Here is a 26,155-nt window from a genome sequence, read left to right as displayed (position 1 = left end):
GTCCCCTGGGGTATTAGAAGCTGTGGGGTCTCTGAAGAACCTGAGTAGTAATAACTTTATACCTTTATTCTTCATACAAGTTTTGACAAGTTTCCTTGCCCCCCATTTTTTTTGCCTTATCTCCCACCCACTAGTATCATTTTTGGACATGTGCCTTTTTGGTGCCGTCAGTCATTTTAAAATTGCATTGAATGTATCCTTTTGGCTACATTAGCAACTACATTAGTAACTGCAGCTTTCATGCCTTTTCCTCATTTTAATAGGAAAATATGCCTCCTGTAGAATTCTAAATTAAATAAATAGGTGTGTGATTCATTCATGGCTTGTGTGGCAGTCAGATGAGTTCCTCTTTTGATAGGAGAGCACATAATGTTGCCATTCAGGTGAAGGGAGAACAGAGCTGTGGTAGAGGAGCAGAAGGGGGGGAGTACATAATTCTGGGGTGCCAGGACATGGGGTGTGTGTGTGCAGGGTTAGAGCTAAGAATCAGCAGAGAGGGAGGAGGTTGTGAGAGACGAGGAGGGAACACAAGAAGCTCCCAAGGTGCTGGGAGGTGGTGACGGCTGAGAGTAATGGGAAGAAGGGGAGGGGAGTGTGGGGGAAGGGCACCCAGGAAGTGGGCTGGGTGGGTCAGTGGGCGGGAGGAGAGGTTTGGGGATCTAGAGCTGTGGGGGATCCCAGACCTTTAACCCTGAATCCCTACCCAAACCTCAGGTAAATCCCAGGCTTCAGCATAACCACTCTCACAAAGCCTCAGCTTAATATAAGGCCCTGAACTGTAGCAAGCTTAGGCTATGTTTACACTACCGCGGTCTGTCGACCTGCGCTGCGCAACTCCAGCTACATGAATGACATAGCTGGAGTGGACGTAGCTTAGGTCGAGTTACAGCAGTGTGTGCACTGAGGGGGGTACACGGGAGACCTTCATGGGTAGAGTCTGGAGCAGAGAACTGGAGACCGACTTGCAGTCGATCTGCAGTTGATTTGGCAGGTCTTTACTAGACCCGATAAATCAACCACGGCTAGATCGATCTCAGAGTGTCAATCCCGGCTGTAGTGTCGACCTGCCCTTAATAACCCATTTATCTGTGTTCACCTTCTTGCCCCTCCACGCATGGTCCAAGCTAATAAGCAATTCTCTGATCATGACATGTTACCTCTAGCGAGTATGAAATTGCCCACAAGATGTGAGACTGGGTCATAGATCGTAAAATCAGGTCGGGGTCAAGAAGAGTGAGAGTTTGGAGAGAGTCTTGTCCCCCCTCTCCCCATCTGCAGCAGCCACGAGCTGTCTCCCTCCAGGCTCCTTGGATCTCTGAGCCTGTCCCTCCTGAGGCTGCGTGGCCCAGTTCTTGTTTCTGACCTTCTCCTTTTCGGGAAGAATTAGAGGCTGTTGCTCCTGAATGTTAGTGTGTAATTCCCCAGCCTTCTCCTCCCACTGGGGGAGTTTAATTCTCCCTCCCATTACCCCTGAGTCACTAGATTTCCTGATTCCCCAAAATGTGCTTTTGCGATGTCACAGTTCTGGGGTAGCGAAGCCTTTGACCTGCCTCCATGGTCTGCTCACAGAATGGCCCCTCAGGTATCAGGCCTCCAGCCAGCCCCTCTCTATGGGCAGGGACCCACCTGCCTCTCCTTTTTGACCAGAGTGTGAGGATTGCAGCTTGTCCTCCACTGTGTTCGCTGGACTAACGTCCAGTTCCTGTGTGTTGCTTTCTCTCCAGGGGCTGTGAGCAGTGTGTGTGTGTCTGAGACAGAGGTGGGACTTTTGATGATACTTGTATGATGCCAATACACACCTCAGTTTCCTGCTGTGATTGGTATTGCTATGATTCTAAAGAGTAGGAGACGTGAGGTGTTTTGTCACGTAGCTGTCATGGGGTGATATGAATGGGTCATTAAGGACTGGCTGGGAGTAACCTACATCAATGGAATACCCGACAGAGACAAGGGAATGATTGTCACCCAGGGGGCCTGGGGTCTTCGGCGGCGTATCCCCCTTACCCACTCTGACACCGCAGAGCCTTGCCTGTGTCCCCGTTCCCTGTTCCTGTTCCCCCTCCTGTTTGACTCAGTTTATATAGTAATATGCTCAGCTGTACCTTTGCTTAACCAATCATTGTACTGAAATTTAACTAACCAATCCTAACACATTGAAACATAATTCTCTAACCAATTGTATCCCACCACCCTCATTAACTTACACCTAGCAAAATTAATTATACAGCAGATAGAAACAATTAGAGAACCAGACTGATTAACATTGTAAAAGTGGTGGCCATAAAGATAAAACAATACAGAAATGAGGGTTTCACAACCACAACCATTGAGAAGTGATTTCTTGCCAGACAGGCTGCTGTCAAACTAAGTTTTCATTAACCATCTTAAGATCTGTTTCTTTATCTGGTGGTGATGGGCACTATCAGGACAGGATCATCTTCCTAACAGCCCAGTAGCACCTTATTTCAGTGTGACTGGTTTGGGATGTGAGGATGTGACACTTCGCTTCCCAGCTGATGGCTGCCCCTGCTGCTTAGCCAAAGGCCTTAGCCTAAGAACAAGGCCTCAGATGATCCTAGTGCGAGAAGGCCTAGACACACGCAGACTGAGATTTTGATTCTTTGTTTTTATACCCTGTGTAGCAGGCTGGTCCCTTTCTCCTGCCCTGAAGGATTAAAAACAGCCCTGGGAGGGGGCTGTGGCTGGAGAAAGCAGCCTTTAGGCTGAGGTGATTGGGGGAAGTGGCTGCAGCTGGGGCCATGCCCCAGACAGACTCAGCTGGCCCTAGAAAGACACACAAGCCGGGGCAGACAAGAGTCTCCCTCTGCCTGTAGAGGAAGAAGGGCCTGGCTGCATGGAGCTGGACACAGGGTACCTGAGTGGAGCAGGGCTGGGGAAAGGCAGAGAAGCTGGGGAGCTCCTGCCTGGAAAGCCCCAGGCTGCGGCCTAGCACAAAGCCAACAGGTACTGGGGGTTGCAGAGGCAGCCTAGGGGTAGGCAAAGGCAGCAGGTCCAAACCCCTTTGCCTGTGGTGAGTGGCTGACACTGCAGCCTGCCCCAGTGAACGGGGGCTAGATGGAGACTAGGCAGTAACTGAGGCAAAGTGGGGATAGTGGCTTGGGGGTTCCCCTGGGAGGGGAGACCCAGATTGGTCGGGTTCTGCCAGTGGATAGCACCCCAAATAAAGGGACACCGGGTCCAGGGAGGGGCAGGGGGGCCAGAGGACAGGTGGATCACCGGCCTGCAGAAGGCGCTCCAGAGCTAGAATGAGCTAATTCCCAGGAGTCACCAGCAGAAGGCACCGCAGGGGTGAGTCTGCTCATCTACACCCTGTAACTAGCTAAGTGATAAAAATACACCTAACAGTGGGTTCTACCCTTCCCCCATCCTGTGTCTGTCTTGCGTATTTAGATTGTAAATTCTTCAGGGCATGGCCCAGCTACTGTTCTGGGTTTGTACTTGTCCTAGCACAATGGGGACCCACTGTTAGTTGGTCCTTAGGCACTAAGGTAATGAATATGATTTATTATAATAACTCTCCTGCCTCTTGGAGCCAAGGAAGCTGGCCTTGGGATGTTACTGCTTAAAAATGAGCTGGGGGTTAAAACCATAGAATATTCTTTGTGACAAGTATCCCACAAATTCCACTGACCTCCCTTGTTTTCTTTGCCTGCAGTAAGGTTTCCAAATTCCAAACCTGATGTGATCTTGCAGCTGGAACGAGGGGAAGAGCCGTGGGTCCCAGACCTCCAGGGCTCTGAGAAAGAAGTGCTTCCAAGAGCTGCCTGCACAGGTGAAGAATTGGTTAAACCAACTCAACAACTGTGTGGGAATGCAGGAAACATTTGGGATGCCCTACAAAGACCCTATGAGCTCTCCAAGTTCAGGATTGTTCCTGCAGATGTGGAATCATTATGGCAGATGTCACTCATGGCTTCCTCCTATTCTGACTGACAACTGGCAGCAGGTCCCTCCTGATCTCTCTTTCCCTGAGTTGTTTACGAAGTTAAAGCAGGTAATCCTATAGATGCAGACGAGTTGCAGTCTTAGATTTCAAAGGCAATAGAAGCTTCTGTAATAAGCAAGCTCTATATCTTCCTTAGGACTAACCCGGCTAATCAGCTGGGGATCTCTTCCTGATGCGTAAAACTTTGCCCCAGAGTCCAAGCAGCATACAGATAATCAGTTCCTTCTGTGTGGGGTTTTCATCCCCTTCCTGCCATGTGCTCTGAGCTGCCAGCTCAGCTAATGGGAAATCAAGAGCACAACAACAGCCTTGTGTCTTCTTTAACGTCCCATAATAGTCTCTCTGGTGTGGATGGACCTTTCCTGCCAGGCAGGGTGTAATGCATTCTGTTGCCAATCAACACTTCACCTAGGTAAAGTCTCTCTCCTGTCTGGTGATTTACAGAGCCACAGAGACTCACAATGGAGCTAGTCAGATGTTAACTCAGGCAGCAACTCACAAGCATTTAACGAAGTCTAAACATGTTCTTATAATCCTAATACCTGTTTTAACAATACTAACACAGGTGAGTCAGACTCATTCCACTGTGCGTTTGTCCATGTTCAGTTAAGACATAGAGGCTTGTGTAAGAGCTAACACCTCATCTGCCAGTGTCACAGGCAGGCTGGGCAGGGATGGTGTCTCTAGCCTCTGTTTGCCAGAAGCTGGGAATGGTTGACGGGATGGATCACTTGATGGTTACCTGTTCTGTTCTTTCCCTCTGAAGCACCTGGCATTAGCCACTGAGCCAGATGGACCATTGGTCTGAGGCAGTGGGCCCTTCTTATGTTCACAGTCTCTATCAGGAGTATCTACTCATTTGGACTCACTGGGGAGCCACAGAAAGAAACAAGATGTGCTGAGGCAAGAAGGCCCCGTCTCAGAGCCCCTGGGGTCACGCTTCCCAAAGGCTAAAACTAGGCCCAGCCCATGAAAGGGGCACTCCCAGGAGAGACTCTACAAAGGCTAAAGCTTCAAACAACTTAGTTAACCTGAAAGAGCTGCCTTGGGGACAGTGACAGGGAGAATCTCCCAGAGTGACTCCTTTGATTCTGCTCTTCACTGGCCTTTGGTTCATAGAATCATAGAACTGGAAGGGACTTTGGAAGGTCACCTAGGCCAGTCCCCTGCACTCAAGGCAGGACTCAGTATTATCTAGACAATCCCTGAGGTGTTTGTCCAGCCTCCTATTAAAAATCCCCAATGATGGAGATTCCACAACTTCCCTACGCTATTTGTTCTGGAGTTTAACCACTCTGACAGGAAGTTTCTTCCTAATCTCCATCCTAAATTGCCCTTGCTGCAATTTAAGGCCATTACTACATCTCCTATCCTCAGAGGTTAAGAACAATTTTTTCTTCCACATCCCTGTAACAACCTTTTATGTACTTGAAAACTATTATCATGTCCTCTCTACTCCAGACTAAACAAACCCAATTTTTTCAATCTTCCCTCATAGGTAATGTTTTCTAGACCTTTAATCATTTTTGTTGTTCTTCTCTGGACTTTCTCCAATTTGTCCACATCTTTCCTCATATGTGGCACCCACAAATGGACACAGTTCTCCAGTTGTGGCCTAATCCGCACAAAGTGGAGTGGAAGAATTACTGCTTGTGTCTTGCTTACAGTACTCCCTCAAATACATTCCAGAATGATGTTTGCCCGTTTGCACTGTTGACTTATACTTAGCTTGTGATCCACTATGGCCCCCAGCTCCCTTTCCGCAGTGCTCCTTCCTGGACAGGAATTTCCCATTTTGTACGTGTGCACCTGATTGTTCCTTCCTAAATGAAGCACTTTGCATTTGTCCTAATTTAATTTCATCCTATTTACTTCAGGCCTTTTCTCCAGATCATTTTGAATTTTAATCATAGAAGATCAGGGTTGGAAGGGACCATAGGAGGTATCTAGTCCAATCCCCTGCTCAAAGCAGGACAAATCCCCAGATGGATTTTTTCCCCAAATCCCTAAATGGCCCCCTCAAGGATTGAACTCTCAGCCTTGGGTTTAGCAGGCCGATGCTCAAACCACTGAGCTCTCCCTCCCTGGTCTATCCTCTAAAGCACTTGCAACCCCTCCCAGCTTGGTATTGTCTGCAAACTTGGTAAGTATAACAGAGGATGTTACTGGGAGGGTTTCACTGTGTCTCAGAGGGTTACACCATGGTGGGAGGGGGCTAGGCCTGTACTGGAATAAGGTCACTCTGTGCTTCACAGTGTGGCAGAACCTAGAGTGTCCATTAACAGGGAAAAATCCGGGGGGAATCAGCATGTGGAATGGACAAAAGCCCCCTCTGCATTCTCTCACATTGCCCTTCTCGTCCTGGCAGGCTACAGATTAACGTCCACGTTTTGCTCCAGATCATTTCATCCTCCCAAAGGGAAGGAAATGGCTGCAATGGAGCTGGCTCAGGTAAGGGATTACCAGGGAGCTGGTGGTGGGTTCTGCTTGGAGGGAGAGGAGCAGTAAATGCATAGGAGGATAGGAGCTGCTGGAGGTGGTGGGAGGCAGGAAATATCTCGGGTGGAGAAAGGGAGGGGACAGGATGTGACAAATCTGCTGAAACTTATGTAATTTAGGGTGTGATGGGTTGTCACCCCGGGGTGCAGTCTGGGATGGTTCTGGGAACCGCTGCGCCCTCTAACCCTCAAGCTGGGCTGGCCCTTCTCACACTGCTTTGCTGGAGATTCAGCCAGCCTCTCCAGGGCCTGTTATCACCCAACACGACAGCAGGTGGCGCCATGCATCCAACTAAGCTACCTGAGTGCTTTACCTAAGCCGCTCAAGGACAGATAGACAACAACAGCCAATTTCCCAGCTCCCCAACCTTGCACACCTGCTGTAGTAAATTATACCATCTTATAGTGCACAGGGATCTGTATAATGTAAGCTCATTAATATAGTTCGCCTTCCCCTTGATATGGGAAAGATGTGCACAACAAGCCTCTGCTAACCAAGCTCAGCTTTTTCCCAAACACTTCATTCAAAATGCACTGATTAAGATAAAGCATAAAACAAGTTTATTAATGGCAGAAAGGTAGATTTTAAGTAATTATTGTTAGAACAAAAAAGGAGCCGGTTGATCCAGAGGCGGATATGAATACAGGCTTCTTTATTGTGTTACTTGTTCCCCTTGACCCAACTATCGAGTAAGCACTGGATTAGTTACATCACCCGCCTTTTATCTGAGTTTGTATGTAAACACCTACATCCGTTACAACACCTCAAAACCCCTCATTAAGTAGTAAACACTCATACAATTAGTATACCCACCCCTATCCACTATCACAGTATTACACATATCATAGAGGCATTTTTACCTTGAAAATACCGTTCTTTGCAATAACGTGTTGCCACAAATTTCCCTAAACAGCAGTTCTCGGGGTATGGAGGAAGGGTCAATGAGCAGTTCTCGGGGAGGGAGGAAGGGGCCATAAGCCAGGGCTTGTTTATGTAGCTGGGAAAGGAAGGGAGGGGGAGATAACATTTCTTTTACTTTCTTTCACACAAAGGACATTTATTCCAGCAACTACATTTCTTATGCAGCTGCATCAATGTCAATTATTACAAGCAACAGAGAGAGGAAAAATATGGCAACTTATTTGTTAAGCAAAGAATTCCTGCCTGCTTATGCCTTTGTCCCCAATGCATGTCAGCACATTAGCAGCTTCCCAGCTGTTTTACTGAACCCTAACGTATCCCAACAATTCTAAGTGATAGCAAACAGATCAAAGCTGATTACTTAGCAGATAACCAAAAACTCAAACTAAGCCTAACATACTAGATGGATAGAATTTGAATTAGCAATTTCTCACCCTGACTGATGCTACAAGCAGTCCCCCAAGTTTCCATACACAAGCTAGAAATCCCTTTACCCTGGGAGCAGCAGTTCCCCCAGTTCAGTCTTTGTTCCTCAGGTGTTTCCAGGAGTTCTCTTGTGCGGGGAATGAGGCCAAGAGATGATGTCACACGCCACCTTATGTAGCTTTTCCATATGGCAGGAACCATTTGTTCCAAACTCAGTTCCCAGTCCAGTTTGTGGAAAAATACAGGTACCAAAATGGAGTTCATTGTCATGTGGTCTAGTCACATGTCCTAGCGTGTCCTGCTGAGTCATAGTAGCCATGACTCATAGGCTGGCTGAAACAATCACAGGAAGGCTAAGCTCTTCCATGGTCCATTGTCTTTGTTGATAAGCCATCAGCACTGTCTGGCCTCTTCATTGTTGTACCTGAAAGGCTCGTTGTGGGTGTTACCCAGAGTAAGCACATTTGAAATACAGCTACAGAGTCAATATCCATAACTTCAAATACAAACATGATCCATGCACACAAATAGGATAATAATATTCAGCACATGACGCATCTTGCACAAAATGCATCATAATTATGTCCTAATCATATTATAACCATACCACTATGCTGAATATGGGGTGTAGTGTCAGATAGGGCCTAATTTCAAGGCATGGAATTTGGGAATGGAACTTCTCCTCTTTGTGGAACAGGAAATAACCCTCCCAGACTCCCAGTGCTGTAGCCTGAATCTACTGCCACTTCATTAGTTACCACCACCCGCAATCTTTGTGATACTGCAAACTTTATCCGTGATGATTTTATATTCTGTTCTAGGTCATTGATAAGAATGTTAAATAGCACACGGGCAAAAAGCAATCCTTGTGGGAACCCGCTAGAAATAAATCCACTTGACCATGGTTCCCCATTTACAATCCCAGTTTTTAATCTATTTAATGTATGCTGTGTTTATTTTGTATCATTCTAGTTTTTTAGTCAAAATATTGTCCTGAATCAAGTCATATGCCTTACAGAAGTCTAGATATATTACATCAATACTATTAGCTGCAACCAAACTTTTGATCTCATCTAATAAGGATATCCAGTTAGTTTGATAGGATCTATTTTCTCTAAACCTTTGTTAATAGGTGCTAATTATATTGCCTTCCTTTAATTCTTTATTAACGAAATCCAGTATCGACTGCTCCATTATTTTGCTCAGTATTGATATCAGACTGACTCTCTTGTAATTAGCTGGGTCATCTCTTTTACACTTTTTAGTATTGGCACAGCATTAGCTTAATTCCAGTCTTCTGGAATTTCCCAAGTGTTCCAAGTCATAATAACAATCAACATTAATAGTCCACCACGCTCCTCCACCAGGTCTTTAAAAACTCTTGGATACAAGTTATCTGGACCTGCTTATTTAAACATGTCTAACTGTAATAGCTGCTGTTTAATGTCCTTGTGAGTTCTTGTTGGAATGGAAGGAGTGTAAATCGTCAACATCTTATGATACGAGTACAGCATCTGTTTTTCTCCAAATCCAGGAGAGAACACTTATTGAACACTTTTACCTCTTCTGCATTATTTTTGATAATTCTGCCATTTCCGTCTAGTAATTTATCACTACCATTGTTAGGATTAATATACTTTTCAAAACTTCCTTCTTATTTTCATTGATTGGTCATTGATTTCTGATAGCTTCCTGTGACGAGGCAGTTCTGGCAGGACCCAACTGAGAGTGCCAATTCAGGACCACTTGCTCAAACAGGGCAGTCACAGCCCTAGGCTGGGGTTTTTCCACCTCTAAGGCAAACCAAACCAGCCAGACAAAAGGACTTCAGTTTCACCCCACTGGCTAACCACAAGTCACACGAGCAATTTCCTTAGACATTCCAGTCTCCCAGTATCACCACCAGTGCCACACGTCCCAGGGAGGAATGGTTATGAAAACCAACACCCCAATAAAAGAAAAAGGTTCTTTCGATTAAAAAGAATCAAGCCCCAGACCCAGGTCAATATATACATCAGATCTTACCCACAAATCACGCTGTTGCCAATCCTTTAGAATCTACAATCTAAAGATTTATTCATAAAAGGAAAAAGGTAGAGGTGAGAGCTAGAATTGGTTAAATTGAATCAATTACATACAGTAATGGCAAAGTTCTTAGTTCAGGCTTGTAGCAGTGATGGAGTAAACTGCAGGTTCAAATCAAGTCTCTGGAGAACATCCCCCGCTGGGATGGGTCATCAGTCCCTTGTGTAGAGCTTCAGCTTGTAGCAAAGTCCCTCCAGAGGTAGAAGCAGGATTGAAGAAAAGATGAAGATGAGGCATCAGCCTTATATAGGCTTTTCCAGGTGTAAGAACCTCCTTGTCCTTACTGTGGAAAATTACAGCAAAATGGAGTCTGGGGTCACATGGGCCAGTCCCTGCATACTTTGCTGAGTCACAAGGCGTGTCTGCCTTCTCTCCATGGGTCAATTGTGTAGCTGATGGTCCTTAATGGGCCATCAAGCAGGCTAGGCAGAGCTAACACCAGCTTGTCTGCGATGTCTCCCAGAAGCACAGCACCAGCTTGAAATACAGACAGGATAGAGCCAATACTCATAACTTCAACTACAAAATGATACATACATACAGACAGCATAATCATAACCAGCAACCCATAACCTGGTCTTAGACACCTCATATTGACCCCCTTTACATCAGATTTGTTGCCACTACAGGACCTTGGTTGCAACCCATGTTCTATATGGTCCCAATTTATATCAGTAACGTCACACTTCCCTTACCAATTTTCTACAATTCTGACCTTCTAACTCAGGGGTGAGCAACCTTTCAGAAGTCTTCATTTATTCACTCTAATTTAAGGTTTTGCGTGCCAATAATACATTTTAACATTTTTAGAAGATCTTTCTCTGTCTATAATATATAACTAAACTATTGTTGTATGTAAAGTAAATAAGGCTTTTAAAATGTTTAAGAAACTTCATTTAAAATTAAATTAAAATGCAGAGCCCCCCGGACTGGTGGCCAGGACCCGGGCATTGTGAGTGCCACGGAAAATCAGCTTGCGTGCTGCCTTCAGCACCCGTGCCATAGGTTGCCTACTCCTGTTCTAACTAATATTCTTTACTACTGACTTCCCTTTTCTTTCTTATATTTTATTTGGAGAGTGTTTCCTACCAGGGAGCCATTAGTAGGGTCCAGAGCCAGCCCCATCTCCTATATCAAGCTCTGGCTAGTAGATAAATGTGAAGACCCTGCCTCCGTCTGTCAGCTGGGAGACACAAAGTTTCTCTCTTTCTACCCTCTGATGCAGACTTTCTGTTCTAGGCAAGGTGGGGTGGGACTCCGTTAACATGTGCCTCCCGGAGCTTCCATTTACCTGGTGCTGCTGTTCCGTGAATAGTGGGGCTGTGAGTGGGGCAGCAGTTACTGAGTGTTGGACTCTTGCTCTTGCAGGGGCCGGTGACCTTCGAGGAGGTGGCTGTGTATTTCACCAAGGGGAATGGGCACTACTGGACCCTGTTCAGAGAGCCCTCTACAGGGATGTCATGCAGGAGAACTATGAGACAGTGACCTCGCTGGGTAAGGAGTCCTGTCCCCTGGGTTATTAGAAGCTGTGGGGTCTCTGAAGAACCTGAGCAGTAATAACTTTATACCTTTATTCCTCATACAAGTTTTGACAAGTTTCCTTGCCCCCCCTTTTTTTGCGTTATCTCCCACCCACTAGTACCATTTTTGGACATGTGCCTTTTTGGTGCTGTCAGTCATTTTAAAATTGCATTGAATGTATCCTTATTGGTTACATTCATAACTACATTAGTAACTGTCGCTTTCATGCCTTTTCCTCATTTTAAGAGGAAAATATGCTGCCTGTAGAATTCTAAATTGAGTAAATAGGTGTGTGACTCATGCCTGGCTTGTGTGACAGTCAGATGAGCTCTTTTAGGAGAGCATGTAATGTTGCCGTTCAGGATCCCATGGCTGAAGGGATAAGCGAGCCGTGGGAGGGACGGAGACGGGGGGTAGTAGATATGCCAGGACATGGGGCGGGTGTGTGCAGGGTTAGAGCTAAGAAGCAGCAGGGAGGTAGGAGGCTGTGAGAGACGAGGAGAAAATACAAGAAGTTCTCAAGGTGCCGGGAGGTGGTGCTGGCTGAGAGTAATGGGAAGAAGGGGAGGGAAGTGTGGGGGAAGGGCACCCAGGAAGTGGGGTGGGTGGGTCAGTGGGAGGAGGAGAGGTTTGGGGGTCTGGAGCTGTGGGGGATCCCAGACCTTTAACCCCGAATCCCTACCCAAGCCTTATTGCTTTAGAGCCTCCACTCCAGTTTTGTTTCTGTTCAGTTTCACTTTATTATACATTTTTGCCCCAAATATTATTATTTTAACACTTGACCTCCCTCTCTCACTCATTACCCCCCCTCCTCACATAACCTCCCCATCTCCTATGCACAGCGACCCCGGCCACCAATCCTGAGTCCTTGCTGCATCCTCCCTCCTATAGCAGGGCCCTTACCCAGGCACAAATGGGCACTTCGTTGATGATGTCACAGGATGGTATAGTCTGTACAATTTTACACCTATAAGATTACATATTCTGAAGCCCTTCACACCAGTCGGGCTTATCTCTATACGCCAATACAGTCTGTTCCTTCCCAGCTCTGATGCTGCAGAGCCTTGCCTGTGTCCCTGTTCCCGTTCGCCTCCTAACCAACATTCGACATTCATGGGGCATCATCTGGAGCACTGTGTCCAGTTTAGGGCCCAAAACTCTAAGAAGGATGTGGACAAATTGGAAAGCATCCAGCGGGTGGCAACAAAAATGGTTAGGGGACTGGAGCATATGACTTCTGAGGAGAGGCTGAGGGAACTGGGATTGTTTAGTCTGCAGAAGAGAAGAATGAGGGGGGATTTGATAGCTGCTTTCAACTACCTGAAGGGGGGTTCCAAAGACGATGGATCTAGACTGTTCTCAGTGGTAGCAGATGACAGAACAAAGAGTAATGATTTCAAGTTGCAATGGGGGAGGTTTAGGTTGGATATTAGGAAACACTATTTCACTAGGAGGGTGGTGAAGCGCTGGGATGGGTTCCCCACGGAGGTGGTGGAATCTCCTTCCTTAGAGGTTTTTAAGGTCAGGCTTGACAAAGCCATGGTTGGGATGATTTAGTTGGGGATTAGTCCTGCTTTGAGCAGGGGTGGGACTAGATGACCTCCTGAGGTCCCGTCCAACCCTGATATTCTATTATTCCAATTTCCTTCCCCCCTCCACTTTGACCCCATTTATAGAGCAATATTCTCAGCTATACCTGAACCAATCATTGTGCTGAAATTTAACTAACCAATTCTAACGTATTGTGACATAATTCTCTAACCCAGGCGTCGGCCACCTTTCAGAAGTGGTGTGCTGAGTCTTCATTTATTCACTCTAATTTAAGATTTCATGTGCCAATAATACATTTTAACGTTTTTAGAAAGTCTCTTTCTATAAGTCTATAATACATAATTAAACTATTGTATGTAAAGTCAGTAAGGTTTTTAAAATGTTTAAGAAGCTTCATTTAAAATTAATTAAAAATGCAGAGCCTTCTGGACCGGTGGCCAGGACCTGGGCAGTGTGAGTGCCACTGAAAATCAGCTCGTGTGCCGCCATAGGTTGCCTACTCCTGCTCTAACCAATTATAAACCACTACCCTAATTAACTTACACCTGACAACATTAATTATACAGGAGAGAGAAACAATTAGAGAACCAGACTGATTAACAATGTAAAAGTGGTGGCCATAAAGATAGAACAATACAGAAATGAGGGTTTCACAACCCCAACCATTGATAAGTGATTTCTTGCCAGACAGAATGCTATCAAATTAAGGTTTCTTTAACCATCTTAAGATCCAGACAGGATTGTCTTCCTAACAGCCCATTAGCACCTTATTTCAGTGTGACTGGTTTGGGATGTGAGTATGTGACCCTTCGCTTCCCAACTTATGGCTGCCCCTGCTGCTTAGCCAAAGGCCTTAGCCTAAGAACAAGACCTCAGGCTATCCTAGTGAGAGAAGGCCCAGACACAGGCAGACTGTGATTTTGATTCTTTGTTTTCATACTCCTGTAACTAGCTAAGTGAAAAAAATACCCCTAAGTTCTTAAAATATAGGCTTTGCAGGCAGGCCTGAATATCGCCATTCTAACAGGGGTCTACCCCTTCCCCCATGCTGTGTCTGTCTTGTCTATTTAGACTGTACATTTTTCAGAGCATGAGCATCTACTATTCTGCATTTGTACTGTGCCTAGCAAAACGGAGACACACTGTTAGTTGGTCCTTAGGCACTAAGGTAATGCGTATGATTAATAACTCTCCTGCCACTTTGAGCCAAGGAAGCTGGTCTTGGGATGTTACTGCTTAAAAATGATCTGAGCTTAAAACCATGGACTATTCTTTGTGACAAGTATCCCACAAATTCCACTGACCTCCCTTGTTTTCTTTGCCTGGCATAGGGTTTCTAAATTCCAAACCTGATGTGGTCTCACAGCTGGAACGAGGGGAAGAGCCATGGGTCCTGGACCTCCAGAGTTCTGAGAAAGAAGTGCTTCCAAGAGCTGCCTGCACAGGTGAGGACTTGGTTAAAGCAAGTCAAAAACTGTCTGTGAATACAGGAAACATTCGGGATGCCCTACAAAGACCCTGTTCAGGATTGTTCCTGCAGATGTGGAATAATTAGGCAGATGTCACTCATGGCTTCCCACCTATCCTGTCTAACAACTGGCAGCAGATCCCTACCTAATCCCACTTTTCCCTGCATGTTCTGGTGAAATGCAGACCAAAACTGATCCTTTCCTCTCTCCTCTGGGGAAAATCAGCTCCTGATCGGTTTGATCTCTCCTGCACATATTCTGGTTTGTTCATCCCTTTTAAAATTCTGTCTCTGAGATTTCCTTTCTCTCAGGCACAGGGAGTGACCTATGTCTGGATTCTCTCTGTCTCCCATCTGGCGATGGGATGGTGCGTGAGAATGAGGAGCAGAAACCCCAGCAGGAAGATGCTGAGCAAGGAGCACCACATGGGACGTTATCAGGAAGAACCAAAGGGAATGTTTCCAAGAGTTGTGCACTCCCAGAAAACACAAAAGCCTGTGAGACTCAGCAGAGGCCAGAGGAAAACTACAGTAGCCACTCAGACCTTATTCCACGCAACAGAATCAACTTGGAAGAGAGACGCTACATGTGCCATGAGTGCGGGAAAAGCTTCAATCAGCGCTCACACCTTATCAGACATCAGAGAATCCACACAGGGGAGACGCCTTACACGTGCTCTGAGTGCGGGAAAAGCTTCAGTCAGCCCTCAAGCCTAATCACACATCAGAGAATCCACACAGGGGAGACGCCCTATACATGCGCTGAGTGCGGGAAAAGCTTCAGTCTGCGCTCAAACCTTATCACACACCAGAGAATCCACACAAGGGAGACACCCTACACGTGCTCTGAGTGCGGGAAACGCTTCAGTCGGCGCTCAAACCTTATCACACATCAGAGAATCCACACAGGGGAGATGCCCTATACATGCACTGAGTGCGGGAAAAGCTTCAGTTGGTGCTCAAGCCTTATCACACATCATAGAATCCACACCGGGGAGACGCCCTACACGTGCTCTGAGTGCGGGAAAAGCTTCAATCGGCGCTCACACCTTATCACACATCAGAGAATCCACACAGGAGAGAAGGCCTACACATGCGCTGAGTGCGGGAAAAGCTTCAATCGGCGCTCACACCTTATCACACATCAGAGAATCCACACAGGAGAGAAGGCCTACAAATGCGCTGAGTGCGGGAAAAGCTTCAGTCAGCGCTCAAGCCTTATCACACATCAGAGAATCCACACAGGAGAGATGCCCTACAGATGCGCTGAATGCGGGAAAAGCTTCAGTGTGCGCTCACACCTTATCACACATCAGAGAATCCACACAGGGGAGAAGCCCTACACGTGCGCTGAGTGCAGGAAAAGCTTCAGTCGGCGCTCAAACCTTATCACACATCAGAGAATCCACACTGGGGAGAAGCCCTACACGTGCTCTGAGTGCAGGAAAAGCTTCAGTCAGCGCTCAAGCCTTATCACACATCAGAGAATCCACAAAGGAGACGCCCTACACGTGCTCTGAGTGCGGGAAAAGCTTCACTCGGCGCTCAAGCCTTTTCACACATCAGAGAATCCACACAGGGGAGAGGCCCTACACATGCGCTGAGTGCGGGAAAAGCTTCAGTCTGCGCTCAAACCTTATCACACATCAGAGAATCCACACAGGGGAGAGGCCCTACACATGCGCTGAGTGCGGGAAAAGCTTCAGTCTGCGCTCAATCCTTATCACACATCAGAGAATTCACACAGGAGAGACGCCCCATACGTGCGCTGAGTGTGGGAAAAGCTTCCGTCTGCGCTCAAACCTTATCATACATCAGAGAATCCACACAGGGGAGAAGCCCTACACATGCTCCGAGTGCAGGAAAAGCTTCAATCGGCGCTCACACCTTATCGCACATCAGCGAATCCACACAGGAGAGATGCCCTACACATGCTCTGAGTGCAGGAAAAGCTTCAATCGGCACTCACACCTTATCACACATCAGAGAATCCACACAGGAGAGAAGCCCTACACATGCGCTGAGTGCGGGAAATGCTTCATTCAGCGCTCAATCCTTATCAGACATCAGAGAATCCACACAGGCGAGACACCCTACACGTGCTCTGAGTGCGGGAAAAGCTTCATTCAGCGCTCACACCTTATCACACATCAGAGAATCCACACAGGAGAAACGCCCTACACATGCTCTGAGTGCAGGAAAAGCTTCAGTCAGCGCTCAAGCCTTATCACACATCAGAGAATCCACACAGCAGAGACGCCCCGTACGTGCGCTGAGTGCGGGAAAAGCTTCAGTCGGCGCTCAAGCCTTATCACACATCAGAAAATCCACGCAGGGGAGAAGCCCTACACATGCTCTGAGTGCGGGAAAAGCTTCAGTCGGCGCTCACACCTTATCACACATCAGAGAATCCACACAGGAGAGACGCCCTACACATGCGCTGAGTGCGGGAAAAGCTTCAGTCGGCGCTCAAGCCTTATCACACATCAGAGAATCCACACAGGAGAGACGCCCTACACGTGCGCTGAGTGCGAGAAAAGCTTCAGTCGGCGCTCACACCTTATTAGACATCAGAGAATCCACACATGAGACACCCTACACGTGCTCTGAGTGCGGGAAACGTTTCATTGAGCACTCAGACTTGGTCAGACAGCGTAGAATCCACAGTGGAGAGAGACCCTACACATGCTCTGCATTTGGGAAAAGCTTCAATCAGATGTCATTCCCTATTAGATATCAGTAAATCCAAATTGGAGAGAACTGTAAGAAATGCCTTTATTAGGGCTTCCCACAGATTTGTTTTAAAATAAATTACATTTGCTAATTCCAATATAGTGATCTTTGCACCATCTTCACTGTGGTCTCTCAGCTCTGCCGGATGAGTTGCCTGCTTCTGACTTTTGCAGTTCACCCTTCTTTGGGGTCAGTCCTGTGATCTTTTCTGTCAGCTCCTTTCCTTTTGACTTGTAGGAGCGTGTGTCCCTCCAGCCAGGAATTTCATCAGCTCCAGGTGGGAGAGAGAGGGTTGATGCCAACAAGCTACCCTGAGGCAAAAGTTACCTGTGCCTTACATCCACTAGGACTGTACATGGAATTGGGTGCTCAAGTTAGTGATTTTGGTGTAAAAAGACAATTATAGTTGTAGAGCAGAAGCAGGCCAGGGAGTGAACCAGACAGACAATGATCAAGTGATCTCTCTCCTGCCATCCATCTCCATCCTCTGACAAACAGAGGCTAGGGACACCATTCCTTACCCATCCTGCCTAATAGCCATTAATGGACTTAACCTCCATGAATTTATCCAGTTTTCTTTTAAACCCTGTTATAGTCCTAGCCTTCACACCCTCCTCAGGTAAGGAGTTCCACAGGTTAACGGTGCGCTGTGTGAAGAAGAACTTCCTTTTATTTGTTTTAAACCTGCTGCCTATTATTTTCATTTTGTGACCCCCTAGTTCTTGTATTATGGGAATAAATAAATAACTTTTCCTTATCTATTTTCTCCACATCACTCATGATTTTATATACCTCTATCATATTCCCTCTTAGTCTCCTCTTTTCCAAGCTGAAAAGCCCTAGCCTCTTTAATCTCCCCTCATATGGGACCCGTTCCAAACCCCTAATCATTTTAATTGCCCTTCTCTGAACCTTTTCTAATGCCAGTATATCTTTTTTGAGATGAGACGACCACATCTGTACATAGAATTCAAGATGTGGGCATACCATGGAGTTATATAAGGGTAATAATATAGTCAGTCTTATTCTCTATCCCTTTTTTAATGATTCCCAACATCCTGTTTGCTTTTTTGACCGCCTCTGTACACTGCGTGGGCATCTTCAGAGAACTATCCACGATGATTCCAAGATCTTTTTCCTGATTTGTTGTAACTAAATTAGTCCCGATCATATTTTATGTATAATTGGAGTTATTTTTTCCAATATGCATTACTTTACATTTATCCACATTAAATTTCATGTGCCATTTTGTTGCCCAATCACTTAGTTTTGTGAGATCTTTATTAAGTTCTTCACAGTCTGCTTTGGTCTTAACTATCTTGAGCAGTTTAGTATCATCTGCAAACTTTGCCACCTCAATGTTTACCCCTTTCTCCAGATCGTTTATGAATAAGGTGAATAGGATTGGTCCTAGGACTAACCCTTGGGGAACACCATTAGTTACCCCTCTCCATTCTGAGAATATACCATTAATTCCTACCCTTTGTTCCCTGTCTTTTAACCAGTTCTCAATCCATGAAAGGACCTTCCCTTTATCCCATGACAACTTAATTTATGTAAGAGCCTTTGGTGAGGACCTTGCCAAAGGCTTTCTGAAATCTAAGTACACTATGTCCACTGGATCCCCCTTGTCCACATGTTTGTTGACCCCCTCAAAGAACTCTAATAGATTAGTAAGACACGATTTCCCTTTACGGAAACCGTGTTGACTTTTGCCCAACAATTTATGTTCTTCTATGTGTCTGACAATTTTATTCTTTACTATTGTTTCAACTAATTTGCCCGGTACCGATGTTAGACTTACTGGTCTGTAATTGCCGGGATCACCTCTAGAGCCCTTTTAAAATATTGGCATTACATTAGCTAACTTCCAGTCATTGGGTACCGAAGCCGATTCAAAGGACAGGTTACAAACCATAGTTAATAGTTCCGCAACTTCACATTTGAGTTCTTTCAGAACTCTTGGGCGAATGCCATCTGGTCCTGGTGACTTGTTAATGTTGAGTTTATCAATTAATTCCAAAACCTGCTCTAGTGACACTTCAGTCTGTGACAGTTCCTCAGATTTGTCACCTACAATTTGGCAATGTTTATGCTCCTTTCTAGGATTTGATTTCCACTTTTTAAAGGAAGTCTTTTTGTCTCTCACTGCTTCTTTTACATGGTTGTTAAGCCCCGGTGGGTCTTTTTTAGTTCTTTTACTGTGTTTCTTAAATTGGGGTATACATTTAAGTTGGGCCTCTATTATTGTGTCGTTAAAGTGTCCATGCAGCTTACAGGAATTTCACTTTAGTCACTGTACCTTTTAATTTCTGTTTAACTAACCCCCTCATTTTTGTATAGTTCCCCTTTTTTAAATTAAATGCCACAGCGTTGGGCTTTTGAGATGTTCTTCCCACCACAGGGATGTTAAATGTTATTATATTATGCCGTTTATTTCGAGCAACTGCAGTTATTCGGGAGAGTACAGACAGGCAGAGTTTCCCCTCCCGAGGTAGGTCTCGGTTAGATAAACAATTAAGGCAAGCATTTATACCTTTTGCGACATACAGTAAGGAGCAACAACTGCATTTTGTTTGTACATATTCCTTTCTGATAGCTTACTTCTCTCAGCAATTTCTGCTACAATCTGCATTCTATTCTTATCTAACACAAGGTTGAAAACCAGCATCTCTTACAGTTCTTTTCCGCTCGCCCACGCCCTGCTTGGAAGTCTCCCGTTATTAGCTGTTAGTTAGCCTGGTAAATATCAAGTCCCTGAGAAAACACAGTTATACGAAGCAAAACAAAATCACAAACAGAAATGTCATTGGAAATTCAAAAATTAAAAAGGAAAATGCAATTCCCATCACTTCATTGTATCTGGGCCATTCCTGTATCGAGAGTACCCGCTAAGGGCCCTGTGTGCTTATGGGAAACGTGGAGGAACTCATAGCACAGCCTGGACATGAAACTCAACTGCTCCCAGGTGCCACAGTAAAACCCTTTCCCTGCTGTGATGTTGATGATTTTATGAAAATATGCTAATGGGTGTGAATATAATGTAACTGGAACATGCTTCATGCAAAAGGTCTCTTGTGCAGTATCATTACAAAGCTTATTATCTACTGTGTGTGTTCAGCCTATTTGTATGAACCGATCTTTCCTGTACCTGAAGCTAGAAATATAAACTATAACTCTGAGGTCCTGTTCTAATGATGCAAAGTGTGGGCCATTAACCAGGACAATTGACTGGAGATGGCTCTGTCCTGCACCATCTGTGAGTCAGGCCAGGAACAATGAAGGCTTGGGGGTCTCACAGGGCATGTGACCATGTCACCTGGTACAGGAATCCATCTTAAACCTCGGGCTTTTCCCCAGGAGAGAGACAAAAGATTCCTGCCTTGTACCAAAGCTGTTTAAGGGGGTGGAACAGAAGAAAGGTGGCTGCAGTCATGAGAAATCCCCGAGCTACCACCTGAGCTGGAACAAGGACTATACCAGGTGCAAAGATTGGGCTCAGACAAGAAATAAGTCTAGTCTGCAAAAGAAGCTTATTGGAAGATCTCTGAGGGTGAGATTTTATCTGTATCGAGTTTCATACTGTATTAGTCTTAGACTTGCATGTTTTTGTTTTATTTTGCTCTATGGAGAATACAAACTCCACAGAGAAGGAAAAGTTAATGCCTTAGAAAAATCTGTGTGTTAGAGAGTCTAGTAACCACTTTCCTATAGCTTATTTTCTCTGATTTCCTTTAGAAAATCTGAAGCAGGGAGCAGAAAACCATTGTCTTTTCTGAGGTGTGAGCTCAGGACCTCCTGAGTACGAGACTGACATGCTGCCACCTATGCTAAGAAGGCCCAGGAAAATGTTTAGGCTCAGTGCATATAGGATCCTCCTACAGCAGTGACTGGAGCAGGGAAGGAGCTGGAAGAAGCAGAGAGATCTGGTGCCCACAGACCTGTCCTGGCATCTTTCTTAGCAGCAAAGAAATGAATTTGCCCTTCCAGTGAACAATCTGCTGGAACTAATGGCAGCACAGGGGCGATGTTTCTAAAGTATGCACCCACCTCTACATTTCAGAACTTACTCTCCTTTTTCTAGCATAGCACTTTGTGTATGAATTAGGCAAAACAAACTACACAAGTAAGAGAAACAAGGTCTTGAGAGAAAGCTTGAACTCATAACCCCAACAGATGGCCCCTCTGCACTAACCAGTTGCACCCCTGTAGATGTTTTTTAAACACATTTGGGAAGCAGGCAGTTATCAGTCTCTGTGGTTCATACCTTTGCCCGGTAATTGAAAGGCTGCTGGTTCAAACTTAACTCAAGATGCGGCTTTTCAGCGATGAGACTCCAGTACATTTTAACAGGAAGAAAATCTCCTCTATTCTGGCTTTGCCCCTTTTGACTCCTTCTGCCCATCTTCTCCCCCTCCCCCAGTCTCTTTCCTTCCCCACTGGGGCCATGCAGAGAGGAGCCCCAGTCACTCTCTGTCACAGAGTCTGTATCCCATAAAGGGAGGGAGGGGTCTCTCTAAAACATTGATAATGAGGAGGGGAGTGGTGTGCGTGGTTAGGGGGAGACAGGATGGAGAACTAACAGTGGGGCACAGAGAGATCCCCCCAGATTGGGGAGATCCCCTGCCCCCCATCAGCCAGCTGTGAGAAGAACAGCTGTGGTGGTGGGGGGGTCTCCACATGCTGCCCCCGCCCCAATTGCCAACTCTGCCAACTGTGGCAATGGGAGCTGCAGGGGTGGAGTCTGCGGGCAGCGGTGCGCAGAGACGCCCCCGGCCCTCCAGCTTATGGGCTGTGGGTTGCTTTCGGGAGATGCCCGAGGTAAATGCTGCACCCCTCACCCTCTCCTGCAACCCCTGCCCCAGCCCAGACCCCACACCTGCACCCAACCTCCCTCCAAGAGCCTGCCCCCCACACTGCCTCCTGCATCCCAACCCTCTGACTGAGCCCAGACCCTGCACCCAAACTCTCCCAGAGACCCACCCAACACTCTCACACAACCAAACTCCTTCCCAGAGCCTTACACAGGTGTGTGTGGCAGGTGGGGCAGGACTTAGTCCCATTCTGGGCACCACCAAAAATTATACAAACCTGCCACCCCTGTCCAGCCCAATCTTCTGCTGATGCACCTCAGCCCACAACCGTGCAGTGTTTGAAGCTTTCATTGCTTAAATTCCAGGACACGGAGGGATTTCAGCTCCCCTTTGGCCAGAGGGAACCTTCACCCCACTCCTAACCAGGTTCTTGTCCATGGGATCACTGTAGGGGGGCTGGGTCCCTCGGTGTCTTTTCTCTCTCTAGGACAGGCCTGGGTGCAATAACTGGGGGCATCTGAGCACCCAGGACCTTCTGTGGGGCTGCCATTCCCCTTCCCCTTCTGTGGTCCCATCTGTCATTGACTCCAGCCTTTTTTCTATCCATCGTCAGCACCATCCCAAGCCAGCAGCACTCGCCTCAAAAAGACAAAGAGTCCCATGGCACCTTACAGACTAACAGACCTATTGGAGCATAAGCTTCCGTGGGTGGATACCCACTTCGTCAGGTGAATGTAGTGGAAATTTGCAGGGGCAGGTATAAGTATGCAGGCAAGAAGCAGGCTAGAGATAAGGAGGTTAGTTCAATCAGGGAGGATGAGACCCTCTTCTAGCAGTTGAGGTGTGATCACCAAGGGAGGAGAAACTGCTTTTGTAGTTGGCTAGCCAGGCACAGAATTCCCACTCCATTCATCTGACGAAGTGGGGATTCACCCACGAAAGCTCATGCTCCAATACGTCTGTTAGTCTAGAAGGTGCCACAGGACTCTGTCGCCTTTTACAGAGCCAGACTAACACGGCCACCCCTCTGATACTCAAAAAGAAAGTGTCCCCTGCTGGGAGTAAATCACTGACCTCTCTCTACCCTGCCCCTCTGTTTCCTTGCCTCTCAGTCTGTGCAGATGGGACCTTTCCCTCCAGTGCTGGAGGATTCGCCCTTCTCATCTACCCTTGTCCCAAGCAGCACAGCGGGTGGGAATCTTAAACGTACCGAGGTGACTTAGGAGCAGAACCCCCCCCAGACCTTCCATGCAATTGTCACTTGCCCCTCACTGAGCAGGACTGAAACTGGTGCAGGGAGACTAGTGGGCCACATCCCCTCTGGGCATGAGCAAAGCAGCAGGGTGAAAAAATGATCATGGAGATGCTGGGGATTGAACCGAGGGCCTCATATATGCAAAGCATGTGCTCAACCACTGAGCTACATCCCCTAACAGATTGTGTTTGTTATGGGTTACACTCAGAGCCCTCCTGTTTCCAGAGCATCCAGTGACCTATAAGCTTCACGAGAAGCCCGTTCCCCTCTCTGAGGACCAATCCTGCTCTCCTGGAGGTGACTTGTTCATAGGGGTCACTTTTCAGCAGGGCCAGATTCTATGTGTGGGGCAGAGAGAGTGGATGCCCTGGTCTCAGGGTGCAGAGATACACTCAGCCATCTCCCCTGCATTGGGTTGGGGATGCTGCAATCGCCTGCTGCAAGGTCATGGTGGGGGATGCTGTGAGCAGCTCAACACCTCACTCTGGTGGCAGAAGTGGTGTGCGGAGCTCCAGGTGTTTCTAGGATCTGCTACTTCCACCTGCCTGTAAACTCCAGCTTTCCCCAGCACATTCACTGCGGTTCAATTGGGTCAGTTTCCATGGCTGAAGAGCAAAGAATGGCTCCCAGTTTCCCTTCTATCGGCAGCAGGATTAGCCTGTGTCAGTGGTTAATGAGGTGGATCTAGTTGTAGATTGTTATTCGTTCCCCACCTTGACAATTCACACAGTCCCTTTCCCAGGCAGATTCCCAGTACCTCAGTGATCCTGGTAGCAGGGTTGGGTCCTGAGATTTTCAGGGTTCTTTTCCCCTCCACCTGGAGTGAACTCAGCTTTTCCCCATCCCAGACAATCCATGAAATAACAACAGCAGCATAAAGAAAGAGGGGAGGTAAAAGCAGCAAAGAATCCTGTGGCACCTTATAGACTAACAGACGTTTTGCAGCATGAGCTTTCGTGGGTGAATACCCACTTCTTCGGATGCAAGTAGTGGAAATTTCCAGGGGTAGGTATATATATATGCAAGCAAGAAGCAAACTAGAGATAACGAGGTTAGTTCAGTCAGGGAGGATGAGGCCCTGTTCTAGCAGTTGAGTGAAAACCAAGAGAGGAGAAACTGGTTCTGTAGTTGGCAAGCCATTCACAGTCTTTGTTTAATCCTGAGCTGATGGTGTCAAATTTGCAGATGAACTGGAGCTCAGCAGTTTCTCTTTGAAGTCTGGTCCTGACGTTTTTTTGCTGCAGGACGGCCACCTTAAGATCTGCTATTGTGTGGCCAGGGAGGTTGAAGTGTTCTCCTACAGGTTTTTGTATATTGCCATTCCTAATATCTGATTTGTGTCCATTTATCCTTTTCCTTAGAGACTGTCCAGTTTGGCCGATGTACATAGCAGAGGGGCATTGCTGGCATATGATGGCATATATTACATTGGTGGACGTGCAGGTGAATGAACCGGTGATGGTGTGGCTGATCTGGTTAGGTCCTGTGATGGTGTTGCTGGTGTAGATATGTGGGCAGAGTTGGCATCGAGGTTTGTTGCATGGATTAGTTCCTGAGCTAGAGTTACTATGGTGCAGGGTCCATAGTGGGAGGGAAAGAGTGGGAGGGAACATCTCACGGCCAGGGCTGGATGTGCCCAGAGCCCCCTGCTTGTCCATTGTTTCCATGGAATTTGGCCCCCTGCTTTGCACAAGGACAGAGAAAGATCTTGCTGTTCCTGTGTCTGTGCAAAGAAAATTGTGCTTCTGTATGAAAAGAGAGGCGGGAAATGGGCCCATGATGGATTAAGGATTAAGAGCAAAGGACAATGATGGGAAGGTTCACAATTGACTCAGTAGTTGCATACAAAGGTGCACGTTTGGCAGTTACACTGGGAAATTCTGGCTCCTTCTGAGGCTCAGGTTGGCCACCCCGGTCTAGGTGTAGAAGTTACAACGTTTAAACTTGAAAGAGGGGCCAATTTCCCCATCATTTCACACCTTTACACCCAAACACGATGACTTTCTGAATGAACCCTCCTTGTTCAGCCAGAAGATCTTGGGGTGGATGTAGGAGTCACTGGGTAAAAATCTCTGGACTCTGTTCTGAATCAGGTCAGAGCAGAGGTACCTAGTGATCTAGTCTGGCTGTAAAATCTATAGATCAACACCATTAATATGAAATTAATCCTCAGAAACGGCTGTTCCCCAGCCAGACCCCAGCCTGTTGAGAAAGGGAAGAAGGAAGATGTCCTTCTCCCCCTGGAGGAACTGGGCTCTGCGCTTTGGACAGAAAGGAGGGAAGGAAATGGCCACACGATGGCAGCAGAACCTAAGAAATGAAACACAATAGGCTTATGTCCACACTGCAATGTAACACACAGGGCTTCCCCATACCAGCTCAGGCTCCCGGGGCTTGGGCTGTGGGGTGGTAAATTTGCAGTGTAGACATCTCGGCTCAGGCTCAATAACGGGCTCTGAGACCCCACAAGGCTGGGAGGGAGTGTAGCAAGTAAAAAAGGTAGAACGGCAGTGGAGTATTACCCTAGTCTCAATGGCATTTCTCCATCGGTCTGTCTGCTTTGGGGCAGGGACAATAACACATCCTGCTTCATTCGTTATTTCAAAGGGCGGTTTAGGATTTTCATTCTCACACATGGTGCACGAAGCAGGACTCAACCCTCAATGTAAACTAAATGAGCCGCCCATAGATTCTGGCAACCACAATGAGCATTTGGTGTGAGAGCTCAGACCTGCCACTGTCCCAGAGGGTCGGGGTCATCTGTGAGGGGACTGGACCACTGACCTATCAGCTCCTAACTCCCAAACTTTCAGTAACTCTATCCTCAGTGCCCGTGAGTGTAATTTAAACCATCAAAAGAGTCATAGTGGGCTAGACCATAGTCTGGACTTCGGGTCTGGAAAAGAGCTGGCACA

The 26,155-nt window shown here is 46.7% G+C and overlaps 1 protein-coding gene and 1 pseudogene across 1 annotated transcript in view; one reads left to right on the top strand and one right to left on the bottom strand.

The window, feature by feature from the left end:
• The window catches only part of LOC120381651, a 259,864-nt pseudogene that overhangs the window by 134,920 nt on the left and 98,789 nt on the right, over positions 1-26,155 (bottom strand).
• The window catches only part of LOC120381384 (zinc finger protein 850-like), a gene marked incomplete at both ends in the record, with an annotated part of 49,534 nt that continues 38,422 nt past the window's right edge, over positions 15,044-26,155 (top strand). The window contains 2 exons of the mRNA XM_039499578.1: positions 15,044-15,874; positions 15,960-17,007. Of these exons, the coding sequence (XP_039355512.1) occupies positions 15,044-15,874; positions 15,960-17,007 (1,879 nt within the window). The remainder of the gene's footprint in view (positions 15,875-15,959; positions 17,008-26,155) is intronic.

The sequence above is a fragment of the Mauremys reevesii genome, linkage group 14 (assembly GCF_016161935.1).
Source record: "Mauremys reevesii isolate NIE-2019 linkage group 14, ASM1616193v1, whole genome shotgun sequence".
Classification (NCBI taxonomy): domain Eukaryota; kingdom Metazoa; phylum Chordata; order Testudines; family Geoemydidae; genus Mauremys; species Mauremys reevesii.
The sequence above is the reverse complement of the archived record's forward strand: the minus strand, read 5'-3'. Positions and strand labels throughout refer to the sequence as shown.